The sequence below is a fragment of the Primulina tabacum genome, chromosome 18 (assembly GCF_025594145.1).
Source record: "Primulina tabacum isolate GXHZ01 chromosome 18, ASM2559414v2, whole genome shotgun sequence".
Taxonomy (NCBI): domain Eukaryota; kingdom Viridiplantae; phylum Streptophyta; class Magnoliopsida; order Lamiales; family Gesneriaceae; genus Primulina; species Primulina tabacum.
This window is the reverse complement of record NC_134567.1, coordinates 25048877-25063728: the sequence shown is the minus strand read 5'-3', so window position 1 is coordinate 25063728 and position 14852 is coordinate 25048877. Positions and strand designations below refer to the sequence as shown.

General features: G+C 39.3%; 1 protein-coding gene across 1 annotated transcript; it reads right to left on the bottom strand.

The window, feature by feature from the left end:
* Positions 1-2401: 2401 nt before the first annotated feature.
* Positions 2402-6821, bottom strand: LOC142532174 (putative RNA-dependent RNA polymerase 1). The gene is given in 5 exon segments (XM_075638437.1): positions 2402-3357; positions 3517-3667; positions 3779-4268; positions 4271-5639; positions 6100-6821. Coding segments are annotated over 5 exon segments (3387 nt in total). The 5' UTR covers positions 6658-6821; the 3' UTR covers positions 2402-2538.
* Positions 6822-14852: the final 8031 nt, after the last annotated feature.

The following is a 14852-nucleotide window of genomic DNA, read 5'->3' as shown; positions in this document are numbered from 1 at the left end:
AAAAATTTACATACATTTGATCATCAAAATCAATCATCAATCAAACCCCTAAATATTAACGCACGAAGAGAGATTTTAACGAGCAATTAAAAGACACAAGTTATTTTCTATTGTAAAAACAATATATGACATAATCCTTTCAATAAATATAATTATAATGATCATTGTTTACCATTTGTTAAAGTGTCGGAGCTTTTTGCATATTATATTTTAATATCTTTATTTAATTATTTTGAAATCAAAACAACAAATACAAAAAATAGAATTTTTTTATGAAAATTTATTTCTTTGGTTATATTTCAGATTTTAACGGTGAAAATCATAACAATAATTTAAGATTTATATTTATTAATTATTATATGAGTTTATTTGATTTTATTTGATATTTACTGTAAAATCTTATTTGAATGTATATTTCATTACATATGTTGATTTATTTATTATTTTAAAATTATATTTAATAAGAAATTAATAGTCATTAATGTTAGTCTACAAAAGATAGATTCTCATATATAATTAATTATCCGTGATATAGAATTCAAAAAGTAAAAGATAAAAAAATTGTGCTAAATATTATTTAAATTGAATATTATGAATTATATTTTACTATAAATATTATTATTTCATTAGTTTTGATATTGTTTTGATGAGTTGGTCACGATGATTTTAAATTGATAATTTTTTTTTTTAGTATGCTTCATTTATGTAAATTATGATATATGCATTGATAAAATCTATAACTTGGTTAATTTTTAGGTTATTCTGCTTTAACGTGGTGTTTTGATATTTTTTTTAATATCTATTTATATTCATTTTGTTCTATATATCACGCTCATTATCATTTATTATATAAGATAAAATCATCGTCCTGAATTTTAATTTGATATAGTTTTGAATGTTTATATAAGTTCTTAATTAATTCATTCATCTATTATGACAAGATATTAAACCCAGATATATAAGAAAATGATTCAAATTGTTTTTTTCAGAAAATTTCATTTTTAAATTTTTATTATATAATTGATATTGTGTGCATCGCACGTGTTTCATGCTAGTGTTAAAAAAATATATTTATTCTTCATTTTAAGCATGACGATTTTTCATTTGACTCTTCATAAAGGGGTTCAGTAAATTGTCTTGATTGTGGAATCGTGTAGAAATCGAAAAAACCCTTAGAAAGCATGCGGCAAGCTGTGACAATAACATCTTTCTTTCAAACATTCGGACATTGTAGCGCATAAGGACTAGACTTCTCTATAGACGTTATTAACTCTATTGTAAATGCAACAATATATCATTCGTTCCCCAACGAGTTGATTTGAAGGCTCGCCCCCCACTCATACTGATACTGATTGTGTTTGTTCCGAAAATTCAAAACGTTGAAGGGATGTTTTCTGACGTTTTCGATAAAGCCTTCAGTGGGTGGAAGGTGTTTTATGCACTTTATTATCTCAGCTTATGATTCAATTTCCATGCCAATTTCATGAAACTTCGCGTTCATTTGCGCCAGTTCTTACTTCGTACAGAAGTGTAGCCATACTTTATTTCTTAGAAAGAGACCGAATAGAGCACGGAGCCAACGGGTTCAGTCATGACTGAGGGGGTCGAAGAACATATTGATTCGTGGATATATGATGATATGTATATTAACCGATTCACTTTCATTTGATATTTTGGCCTATTATTTGAATAAGATCTTCCTTATTGACGAAAACCAACATGCCGAAACAAAATTTCTTTTCAAAAGAAAGTAAATGACTAGCGTGTTTTGTGCATCGACTTCTTCCACATGTACACGCTATTTGGTCTTTTCTTGTAGTTGATGCAATCACAAGTTTTTTTCCGAATTTTTGTTCTACGTCTCTAGGGGTTATCGATTAGGTATAAGTGGGAACATAAAGATATGATGGGCAAAGTGATAGAAAAAGGACTTTGGAATCGATGTTGACTGTAACGCCTAGCCTTCCAAGCTAAAACCTCTAACTTGTAAGTCCTAACTCGAGACTATCTATCTAATACGATCTATCAATTCAGTCAAACACCAACCCCCTTTCTCATTTTAATAATTTTTCGTCTCAATAACCATGAAATGATCATCTTAGGGTGATCTTTTTTGTCTACAGATAATGATCTTTCAACGTAACTACATCGTGTAAATACTTGACTGCATCATAGAAGAAACTTAGGTTATATCTGAATGGAATTATTTGATTCAAGGAAGGTTTTGATGGATTATCATTTTAAAATTTAATTTAATGGTTTTGTTACTCATATTTCCTTCACTTTCGGGCTATTCCCTTGTTTCCCTCCATTGCCATTTCTTTGATAGCAAATGGATGGACCAACGAAATGGGATGGAAGTCAAGACATTCGAATGTAACAGCCTTTGATGCAACACTAGTAGATAGAAAAACAAACCACCATGAAAGATTGTTTTAGGTTATGAGATAAACATTAAATGCCCAAGGACTCTTCACACATAAACAAACAAGCTCTAAATATTTTACTCAAATCAAACTTGGCTGGAAACTTAATTTCTCACATGATACGTAGCCCACGAGTAAATTGGTCTCTGAGTGAAGCCATACCCTGAGCCCCCCTCGAGGAGTTCTTCTTGATCTGTATCAGCTTATCATACACACACCATGGGAAACTAAGATAATGGTCCCGTTTCAGTCCCTCATTGTAACAACCCCAATAATCAGGATGATACGTTACATGATACCAAGCCGATGCCTTAGCATAGACATCATCATCAGTTTCATTTCCAACCTTAAACCACGATCTTGCTTCATTCCTCAGAGACCTTATAGCTGCTCCCATGGCTTCTGCATCTTTTCTTCTATCAAATGTCCTACCCGTCTTCATTACACCACCACTAAGTATCTCAGCCTCGGTTTTAATGCCATAATACTCCATCAAGTTACCCAACTTGAAATCATACTCTGTTTTGTACTGAAACGCATCATCTATGTAATCTTCGAACCCATCAACTTCCATTTGTGGGTCGTAAGACGACTCTGCCACTTGCTTTGTGAAGGATTTGATAGTGGCAGAGTGGGGTGCTTTATCTTTCACTGCCCTGTAAAGCTTCCCTATCACATGTTCTGATTCGTAGGTGGTCCTATCTGGCTTTTCCATGAAATCAGGGTATTCTCTTACACGTAGTTCAGGTGGTATCTCGGCGGGAATTCCGGTTTTTGGGAAATCAACAGCGATGGAAAACAACTTTGCTAGCTGTACACAGGAGTTACTCATGGCCATTCCAGGTTCTTTATCAGCAAAGACAGTGTGTGCATTTGCAATAATTCCTAAGCTATCATTTACAATATAATTGGTGAAGTACTCCTGCACTTCCTGTAGCAAGAAGAAAATTATATGCATGATGCAACATTTAATTAAGTCATAAAGAAGCATACTTTACAATGATTTATATTGTGCTCCAAATTCTATACATCAAATGGAGGTGATTCTCTTCATATGATTTGAAAATTTAAAAGCATTAACTGCCAATACCTCAATGGTTACATCATGATCCAACTGTGTGCTTGGAGCAGGGTTGTAGTCCATTGGTGAGATTTGCTTTGTCGGAATCAAGTCCTGATCCCAACAAACAAAGTAAATGTCTCCGTCCAAATCACTCCCAGAGCATTCATTTGGATGAGGTCTGTTATTACAACAAATTAACCACATCACACTTTGAATGAAACAAGGAAAAAGACTCAATCTTTACCACGATGCAACAAACGAGCTTATAAAAGTTAATCAGTCAGTTTACCTTGTTCCTTTTTTAGGAAAAACGACACAGTCCACCATGTGATGCAAGTGTGGCACGTCAATTGCCCTTAAAACACGTACATCGCCTGGGTGCAAGCACGGGTTTTTAGCCACAACAACGTTTCCTCTGATAATGTAGTTGTACTCATCTGACATATCTTCATTGAACAAAGGGGATTCCCCGTTGATCCGTCTATGTCCAGCACTAGAAACTTGAACAAACACCTGACCATATTCCAAAATTCCAGTTTCATCTAGACATCCCATCATTTGTCTAGCTTGTGGGACAAAGATTCTTGCTTTCATTCGCAGATCCAGTAACTTTGATGAGCGAAAAGTTTGGAGCATCATTGAAAGAAAAGGTTCTCCGTCGGGCTTATAGCCACACTTCAACATTTCTTTGAGAATGTTAGTATTCTCTCCAGGAGACATCAACTCCAAAGCCTCCTGTGCTCTCCATGGATCGACTAAAATATCATCCAACTGAGCTACTGCTTCCTCTCAAAGACATAATCCTTGATTCCAAGAGTGGACAAAAGTGTGATTATTTGACGATTCAGAAAACATGGCTGGTATTTGCTCCATGCCAAAACATCAAGTTTTGTATTATCGGATTGGTATTTCAACATGCTTGGCCTCAGTGAAAGCTTCACATATGACGATGGATTGACAGCCACAACTCCTTTGTAGCCACCATACCTGATCTGAAAGGCGGATGGAATCGAACCTTTAACTCCACATTTCAAAGCAACCCTCCGAGCAAAATCAGATGATATCTTCCCAATTCCATCAGAAAAGACGTATTTTATTCCATTATTGACAGCCTCTATGTCCGGAATTTTCTCTATCTCATGCCTACCGACACTTAAAGTCTCGGTAGATGAACCAAAGGACTGACCAAGTCTCGCAGCATACTTTGCGACATTTCTTATGCTACGGAAGTCGCCCATCCACCGTCTAATATCATCAGCAGAACGATTAGATGTTGATGCAAACATCCAGACAGAATTATCTCGTAACTGACTTGAAGAAAATGCAAGGAAATCAAACTTTTTGTCACCAATTCTTACACCTTCCTTGAGTGTTGAAAGTATCCTCTCGTAAATCTTTGTTCTTCGGTTCTCACCCGGAGTAGCTACCCTAGGAGATAAATCAGTTGAATACATTTTATCCCACTCCTCATCCACAAAGGAAACACGGATAAAATTGTCAATGTCATCTCGATACTGGCGTAATACTCGGTTAGACACATTCACTTCTGGACCAGAGAAATAAACTTTGGCTGGGGTAACTTGAACCCGGTGCACATATACTAACCCATCATCTAAACGTATGGAAGGTGCTTTTGGAATCTCTTGCAATGAGACATACTTCTTATACTGCTCATGAAGCCAGGCCACGGGATCATAGCAACACTCCTTTAAATAGTAAAGCTTGTCCAAAGCATGCTCTATGTATGTAATATTGTATCTCTGTGGATTGACCAACCGATAAAAGGATGCATCAATTTTTGGTCCGGGGAGACATCCAGTCTGCACCAAACTGCAAATCTTGAATAATATTTTGTACGGCACTTCAAATCCAAAGGGAGGATGCAAGATGGGAACTAGAGCCGAATTATGAGAAAAGGCGGAAGCTCTCGTCAAATAAAGTGGACTTTCACTGACTTTATAGTAAACGAAACTGTCACGGAAATTCGGAAGCCTCATGCCATAAGGGAGCTGGAGGCATAAGCCAGAAGATTGCCCAACACATGATAAAGTAAAGTCTGTTGTTCTGACCCACTGATCATCTGATATTTCCTTAAAAAAACTATAGATGGAATCATTGAGTTTCTTGTAGATTCGTGGAGCACCAAATAACTGAAGTACAGTATAAAAAGAAAGATCATTTCAATTGGAAACACATTGATGTTACTTGAAAGCATAATAGAGCAGCAGTACAAATAACATGATGCAACTGCACGGACACTAAATTAAAAATTCATCAATGCTGTTAAACTTACAAACAACTAATTATAATACTTCAATGTGATAGTTGTTAAAAAACTTGTCCAAAGCTAATTAGTTAGTGCAAAATACAGACAGTCCCTACATGATCCACGTCATTTCCATAAGTTACCACAACTCGGTAAGAATCAAGTGTGCATAACTGTTTTCAACGGTTCGACCTTTTCTTGCACACTGTTAAGTTGCAGATTAATATTTCAAAGGCTTTGATGTTGGAAAATTAGAATAAGGTATCATCAAATCAAGGGTAAATAAATCGAACACTTCTTGGGATTAGGCCTGATTACAAGCTGGTGAAGTCATAAAAGAAAACCTGTATGAGAAGAAGCTTTGCAGTTTGATCAGGTGGACAATACAGCACAATCTGCCATATATTCTCATATGAGAGCTGGAGCTTGTATTCATCCGAATTAAAGCTCAGTTGGAAGTACATTTTTTTCATCCCAGTTCCGAATTTCACAGAAACTTTTGTCCCTTTCCATAGCACTGAAAATGTCTCTCTAGATATCTGGCATCCAAAATTGAGAGTTACCTCTTCCATTTCGTGCAAATACGCTCTAGGATTCGGAATAATGTCAACATCCATTTCCCTAGCCTTCAAATAAGAACGACCATAATACAGGCGACGCTTACTTGCTAAATCCACAATAATATCAGCACATATGTTATTTATAAATTGGACTTTAGCATATGGCCTTGGCCCTTGTTTGGATGGTTTCACTTCTAAGGCATCTACAGTTCCTTTGCCAGTATACCCCTCGAAGAATTCCTTAATCACCTCAGCGGCATCCAAATTAGGGAAACCAGAAACGTAAATCGTCTTTCCCATCTGGCGAATTTCAGCTGTAATGCAACATAGATATACGGGCATATGTCACGTAAATACACAAACACTCCCATGTACAATGCCTCTCTTGTTTCAGCCACCTACATTCTAACATTTAGAAGATTCAAAAAAAGGTAGTTGCAATTTTCAGATGTTGGGTTGTTGGTTGTTAAAGGATAAAACTCAATGGAATCTTAAAAATCACTGGGGTGCAGGAGGAAGACTCGGAATTCTTAGTCAAATTATTTTCCTCTCAGTTCCCACCTTCTCACGTTCTCGGACTCTGCTGACACAATAATAGAGTGGAAAGGAGGGCAGCACTTGTAATCCAACGGCGCAAATGAATTCATCGCACTATATCAAATTCTTTCAAAATAAATTTATTAGCCAAAAAATAGATTTTTTAAATTCTATTTTTAAGTCAGTTAAAAAAAATATGTATAAAAATATTTAATGCACATTTAACCGATTTACCACGATTATTTAACTTACAAAATTAGATCTTTTACTTCAATAGGGTCCAGAACCTGTAATTTTTTTGTAACGATTCAGACCCTTATACTTTGGACTAATTAAAAAATTGATTCCAAATTCTCACAGATGTCGTAAACCATCCTTCAGTTTAGCAAATAACTTCAAGCAAGGAAGATGTATTTTTCAATCATTTTAGAGAGCAAAACAAAAGCATCTTTACGATCAGAAACAGTAATATTCTCTCTTAAAAAGGCCAAGCCCATCTCTGCTCACAAATAGTATATAATAAGAAACAATAGCCCAATAACTTTGGTTATAGAACTCGAGCAGCAAGACGTCGAATGAAACAAAGATGTAAACTCTTATCGTTTGTGTCAAATGTTATGTTCTATGAAAAAAGTAAAGAATATTATGTATCTTTATTTTATCTTGATGGTAAGAAATAAAGTTAGCAAAGAACATTTTTTACCTCGATGGTGAGAAATAAAGTTAACAAAGAATGCATATGCACACACGGAGTAAAACTTTCATGAATTAATAATATTAGGAGCATTAAATTTTATTAATTTAGAGAGGTATTAATTAATTGATAAATTAGTAATATATTATTTTAAAGAGTTATTTTTAAAAAAATTTCAACAAAGATGTAGTGCCCAAATTCAGTACATGTATAACCCATGCATTTATTTAATTATTAAAGCAGTTATTTAATTTTAAATCGAGTCTTAGTAGTGCATGATTTATTTAAATGCATTATTTTAAATTAATTATGTTTATGTGATGCACGTTAAAATGCTTTTCGAGTTTCATGTTTCAGGCGATTATTCGAGGCGGGATCGAGGAAAAGACCGGGGACGATTCTTGGCAATTTAAAGTGCGGTATGTTATTTTAAAAGCTAGGAAGGGGCATTTTAAATAATTCATTTAGTTTAACATTTTAAAGCCTTATTTATTTATTTAATAATTTAAGAGTTTAGAACTTTTAAAATTATTGTGTAATTATTTTAATTGAGGAGATTGATTAAACTAGTGTGTGTTAACCTTTAGTTAGTATTTTAATTAGTTAATTTAGCACTAATTTCTCCTAATTAAAAACCCACACACAGGTTACACACACTCACACACACTCACACACACTTACATGTTTTTACACACACTAAAACAAAACACACCCTACCCATCTTATTTTCAGATTTTTAAAAGAGAGAAAACCTAGGGTTCTTGTGAACTCAGCAGCCGCCCCTCCCTTCATAGAATTTCAGCACTTTTCGGTGAGTTTTATTGCAAGAAAGTCGAGCCGCAAGTCGTCCCGGATCAACCTCGCTTCTTTTCCGCGTCGGTGTCGTCGTTACGGTATTTTTAAATATCAAAAGGCACGTATATTATGTTATTGCTGCATCGATCTCGTCATATTATGCGTGTGTTGTTATTTATGTGTAAAAATACATGTGTGATGCGTAGGAGTTTGAGCAATTATGTTTAGAACACTTTTGAAACCATTTTCAGATCTAAAATTTCGTTTTTGCTGTATTTTTTAAATACTGCGATTTTTCGGTCGCGTTTTTGAGAAAACTTTCAACACAAAAATTAAAGAACTTTTCGATACCTTCGATTTGACAGTAAATTCGAAATTTTTGGATGAAAATTGAGTGAGTTATGACGTTTTTCGTGAGACTGCTCAAACTTCGTTTTTCAGAAAATTATGTATTGATGTGTTCTTGAGATTTTATTGTTGCAGGCTTCGTTGGAGATCGACGGGTGATCGTTGCTGCGTATAGGTATGCGTAGTATGATGTTGTGATGTTATTTTATAGGTCGTTTAGTGTCGATAGGTACGCAAATGCATTAGAAGTCGTAGGAAACGAGTTGGTGTCATTTGCCACGTTTTTGAATTGTATGTGTCGTAGGATGGACGTTGTTGCTTTGGGTGTTGTGCGAAGTTGGGTCGATGTTATGGCATGCTAGGATGGGTCTCGGGGTGTCGGTTCATGGTCCGTACTATCGAGTCTAGAATGACAAGCATAGCATGTATTGAAATTTCGTGAGTTTGCACTTCCCGCAGGTACACGGACACGGACCTTGGCACGGGTTCGTGCCTTTGTTTCTTCTTGGTGCCATTTTTACCGAGACTACACGGACCCCCACACGGACCAGGGCACAGGGTCCGTGCCTTTCCCTTTCTGCACGACAGCTTTTACCGAGTCTACACGGACCCGGAGCCGGACCTAGGCACGGGGTCCGTGTTCCTTCTCCTTCCAGAGTATTTCTTTTGCGTACCTACACGGACCCGGTACGCACGGACCCAGGCACGGGGTCCGTGTACTTCATGTTTTGGGAAATTTTATACTTTGCTTTGGGGTTTCATGTCTTGGGTTAGTACGATGATTAAAATGAGGTCAAGTCCCGAGCGTTTTAGAATGCCTTAAGCTTATTAATTAATTCGGGTGAGTACGATTACCTACGTCTAGGTTGTGTAAGTTAAGCTTAAATTCATGTGAGTATGTGCAGCAGCGGCCCCAATCGAAGTCCAACGAATCCCTCAACGCCAAGTAAGTATGTTTGACGTGCAAAGAAAATATTTTCAAGTTTTTGAGGTATGCGAAATGTTTTGTGGCCAATGTATGTATGGGGTTGGAAAGCGTTAAATCATGAACGGGGACCAACCCACCCCGTTAAAGCATGAACATGTTTAGATCAGGATTGAAAAGGGTTAAAGCATGAACGAGGACCAATCCACCTGTTAAAGCATGAACGGGGATCTCATGTATGTGGCAGTGGGTTCGCCCCTGTCATCCAAGTACTGTGGTTTAGTCTGATCAGACGATTATGTTATGGGTCACTTGCATTGAAACATATCTCTACGCAAAATAATCAAGTTCATGTATGTTTATGTATGTACAAGTAGGCAAGCATGTTTATGAAAGTTTTTACGTTATGGCACGTCTATGATATGTATGAATGTTCAAGTTTACTTCAAGTTCAAGTTTCAAGTATGTATGTTCTATTTTTAAGCTGCATGTGATTTTATTATGTATTATTCGTTATTCTCAGTTTATAAGTGTTGAGTCTTTAGATTCACTAGACTTGATCGATGCAGGTGAGGATGTTTATGAGGAGACAGGAGATGGAGACCAAGGAGCAGGCTTGGACTGAGCGGGAGGCTAAACCCGAGGACCGCCATGTTTTTAAGTCTTTATAAAATGTTCAAATACTTTTGTCAAACTCTATTTTAGATCTTTGTTGAGACATACAGTTTATTTTACCGAATTTTGAATGCTCACGTTTTATTTAAGAAAAAAATTTTTAGTTCTTCCGCAAATTTTAGTAGTAAAAAGTACGGTACGTTACAGTTGGTATCACAGCGGCGTTTTTGTAAAGGGTTACGCCTACTGCCAGCCGCAAGAAGCTCACGAAGTCACACCACAAGTCTGTAAGTTTTAAGGTTTCAATTTTGAGTTATGTAGTAAGCATTAAGTTCTGATTTCATAATGTACATATTTTAAAGTTCAAGTACGTGCATCTTATGTTGTTTATATCATGTTCATGCATGTGGGGCTTACGTGTTGGGTAATTTATTGGAACAGTATGCCTCCTAGACGCTTGATTAACCGAGAAGCAAGGGAAGGGGACAGAGAGGCCCGAAATGAAGAGAAGGCCAATCCTCCACCTCCACCTCCGGATACGCAAGCTCAGATGCTTGCAGGTATGACGCAGTTCTTCGCACAGTTTGCGAGGAACCAGACTGCAGTAGATGCGAGGGAGAGGCCCAGACCGGAAGCAGTTTACGAGAGGTTCAGACGTATGAGCCCAAAGGAGTTTTCGGGTACCACTGACCCGATGGTAGCTGAAGGATGGATTAAGTCCATCGAGGTAATCTTCGACTTCATGGAACTGGCTGATGCAGACAGGGTCAGGTGTGCCACGTTCCTTCGGACAGGGGACGCCAGACTATGGTGGGAAGAGTGCGTCAGTGGCAGTCAACTTGCAGGTACTGCCTTGGAATGGGTTCAAAGAGGTTTTCTACTCAAAGTACTTCACTGAGGAAGTACGCTCTCGCCTAACCAGAGAGTTCATGACGTTTCGTCAAGGGGATAGCAGCGTGGCGGAGTTCGTAAGGAAGTTTGAGAGGGGCTGTCACTTTGTACCCCTGATAGCTAATGATGCCCAGAGTAAGCTGAGTCATTTCATGGATGAATTGCGGCCGATTTTGCGCCGTGATGTCCAAGTTGCGGGTCCTACTACTTATGCAGTCGCCGTATCTAGAGCATTGGCGGCAGAGCAGGATCAGAGAGTTATCGAGTTGGACAGGCAAGGCAAGAGGCCCTATCAGGCACCACTGCAACACCAGCAACAGCAGTACCAGAGACCCCAGTTTAAGAAACCGCATCAGGGGCCGCCGGGGAAGAAGCCTTATCAGGGACCGCCAAAGGGCAAGGGTCCAATTCAGCAGCAGGTGGCGCCTCAGAAGCCCGGTACTTTCCCAGTGTGTCCTAAATGCAACCGCCAGCATCCAGGGCAGTGTTTGTATGGGACAGGCAAGTGTTTCAAGTGTGGAGATAGTGACCACATGCTAAAGGAGTGCCCACTGTGGAAGCAGCCAACCCAGGGCAGAGTGTTCGCCATGCATGCACAGGAGGCGAACCCAGATACTACACTGTTAACCGGTAACTTGTTTAATTCAGTACAGTTTAAATTCGTGCCTTGCATGTTGAAATTTTATTTGGGATTATTAGTGTGATAGTGATATTTTTGTGTGACTTGGGATATTAATTTTCTGCTATGTTGAGGTTAATGTTAGAATAGTGGGGTATAAGTTTTGTGTTGTGCTAACGTCCCTCAGGAAACATTTTCATCAAGAGGTTATTCCACGAAGGTCCTGATAGATTCAGGTGCCACTCATTCATTCATCTCGGAGACCTTTGCTAATCATTTGGACATCTAGTCTATCGGCCTTGATGTGAATTATTCGGTGACAGTCCCATCAGTGGAGGAACTGGTAGCTACCAGCGTGGTCAGAGACATTGATCTAGCACTGCAGGGCCACCTGGTGTATGCGGACCTGATAATATTGCCAATGCCAGAGTTTGACATTATCTTGGGATGGACTGGTTGACAAAGAACAGAGTTCTGATTGACTTTCAGATGAGATCAGTATTGGTCAGACCGATGGGAATGGAACAATTTCTATTTGAGCCAGACAGGTGGAGAAGTTTCCCTCGCATGATCTCCTGCATGCAGGCGCAGAAACTTATTTCTAAGGGGTGTCAGGCCTTCGTGACCAGCATCATTTCAGCACCTGAAGCACCCGCTCCGTCTATATCAGATGTACCAGTAGTCAGAGACTTCCCAGACGTCTTTCCTAACGACGTCACATGTCTACCACCAGAGAGAGAGGTGGAGTTCGCAATCGATCTTATGCCAGGTACAGTGCCAATCTCTAAAGAACCATACCGATTAGCTCCAGCTGAGATGTTAGAACTCAAACAGCAGATTCAGGAGCTTCTCGACAAGGAATTCATCCGTCTCAGTTTCTCGCCGTGGGGCGCATCAGTGCTTTTTGTGAAAAAGAAAGATGGGAGCATGAGACTGTGCATCGATTACCGGGAGTTGAACAAGGTAACGATAAAGAACAAGTACCCACTTCCTAGGATCGAAGACTTGTTTGATCAGTTGCAGGGAGCCACGGTGTTCTCTAAGATAGATCTTCGATCAGGGTATCACCAGCTGAAGGTGAAAGAGGCAGATGTGCACAAGACAGCCTTCAAGACCAGATATGGGCATTACGAGTTCCTAGTGATGCCGTTCGAACTGACGAATGCTCCAGCAATTTTCATGGACTTGATGAACCGAGTCTTTCAGCCTTATCTTGATCAATTCGTCATAGTGTTCATTGACGACATTCTTATCTACTCGAAGAGCCATGAGGAGCATAGCCAGCATTTGAAGACAATTTTGCAGACCTTGCAGAGTCGCAAGTTATTTGCGAAGTTCAGTAAGTGTGAATTCTGGTTGAAAAGGTAGCGTTTTTGGGTCACATAGTGTCCAGCGGTGGAATTGAGGTGGATCCAGCAAAGGTAGCAGCCGTTAAGGAATGGGTTGAACCAAAAAATGCTTCAGAGATCCGCAGTTTTCTGGATTTAGCCGGTTACTACCGTAAGTTTATACAGGGGTTTTCTTCGATAGCAGTGCCACTCACTTCACTGACCAAGAAGAATGCTAAGTTTGCGTGGAGTGACGAGTGCCAGAAGAGCTTCGATACTTTGAAGCAAGCTCTTGTTTCAGCACCAGTGTTAGCCATGCCAACGGGGCAAGGTGATTTTGTGCTATACACCGATGCATCTAAGCTCGGTTTAGGTGCAGTCTTGATGCAGCAGGGTCGGGTGATAGCTTATGCTTCCAGACAGTTAAAGGTGCATGAGAAGAATTACCCGACGCATGATTTAGAATTAGCCGTCGTCGTCTTTGCAATGAAGATTTGAAGACACTACTTGTACAGCGAGAAGTATCAGATATTCACGGATCACAAGAGTCTCAAGTATTTCTTCACACAGAAAGAACTGAATATGAGACAGAGACGGTGGTTAGAGTTGGTGAAAGACTACGACTGCGAGATTAGCTACCATCCGGGAAAGGCTAATGTCGTCGCAGACGCATTGAGCAGGAAAGTTGCAGTCATAGCTCAGTTGTCAGTGCAGAGACCTCTTCAGTCTGAGATTCAGAGGTTTATTTTAGAAGTTTATCGCAAGGGTAGAGCTCTGAGGCTGTCTAATCTGACAGTCCAATCTTCTCTGCTAGACCGTATTCGTACAGGTCAGCCTTCAGATGAGCAGTTACAGAAATGGAACTGAAGGATGAAGCCAAGGGCAGTGTACTCTACACAGTGTCAGATGATATTGTGAGATATAGAGGACAGAATGTGGGTGCCTAGCGTTGATTCGATCAGAGATGATATTCTGTCATAGGCACACGCATCTCCGTATTCCATTCACCCAGGAGGTACCAAGATGTACAAAGACCTGCAAATTTTGTATTGGTGGCCATGAATGAAACGAGACATCCGCAGATTTGTGTCTGAATGCCTCACTTTTCAGCAAGTGAAGGCAGAACATCAGAGGCCAGCAAGATTGATTAAGCCACTCCCCATCCCAGAGTGCAAATGAGAGAATATTACAATGGACTTTGTGGTTGGGTTGCCGAGGTCAGTCAGAGGGTCGAATTCTATTTGGGTTATAGTGGATCGACTCACTAAGTCAGCGCACTTCTTGCCAGTGAAGACGACTTTCTCCATGACGCAGTACGCGGAGCTTTATATCAAGGAGATAGTTCGATTGCATGGGATCCAAGTTTCTATTGTGTTCGACAGGGACCCGAGATTTACATCGTCCTTCTGGAAGAGTCTACATGCAGCTATGGGGACGAAGTTGCTTTTCAGTACCGCTTTTCATCCCGCAGACAGATGGCAAGTCTGAGCGAGTGATTTAGATTTTGGAGAATTTACTGCGAGCGTGTATGATCGAATTCCAAGGGACTTGGGAATCGAAGCTACCTCTAGTGGAGTTTACATACAACAACAGTTTCCAATCATCGATAGGTATGGCTCCCTATGAGGCGTTGTATGGAAGGAAGTGTAGATCACCAGTTCATTGGGATGAGGTTGGTGAAAGAGCAGAACTTGGTCCGGAGATAGTTCAGCAGACTGCAGATGTGGTGGTCAAAATTCGGGACAGGATGAAGACCGACCAGAGTCGTCAGAAGAGCTATGCTGA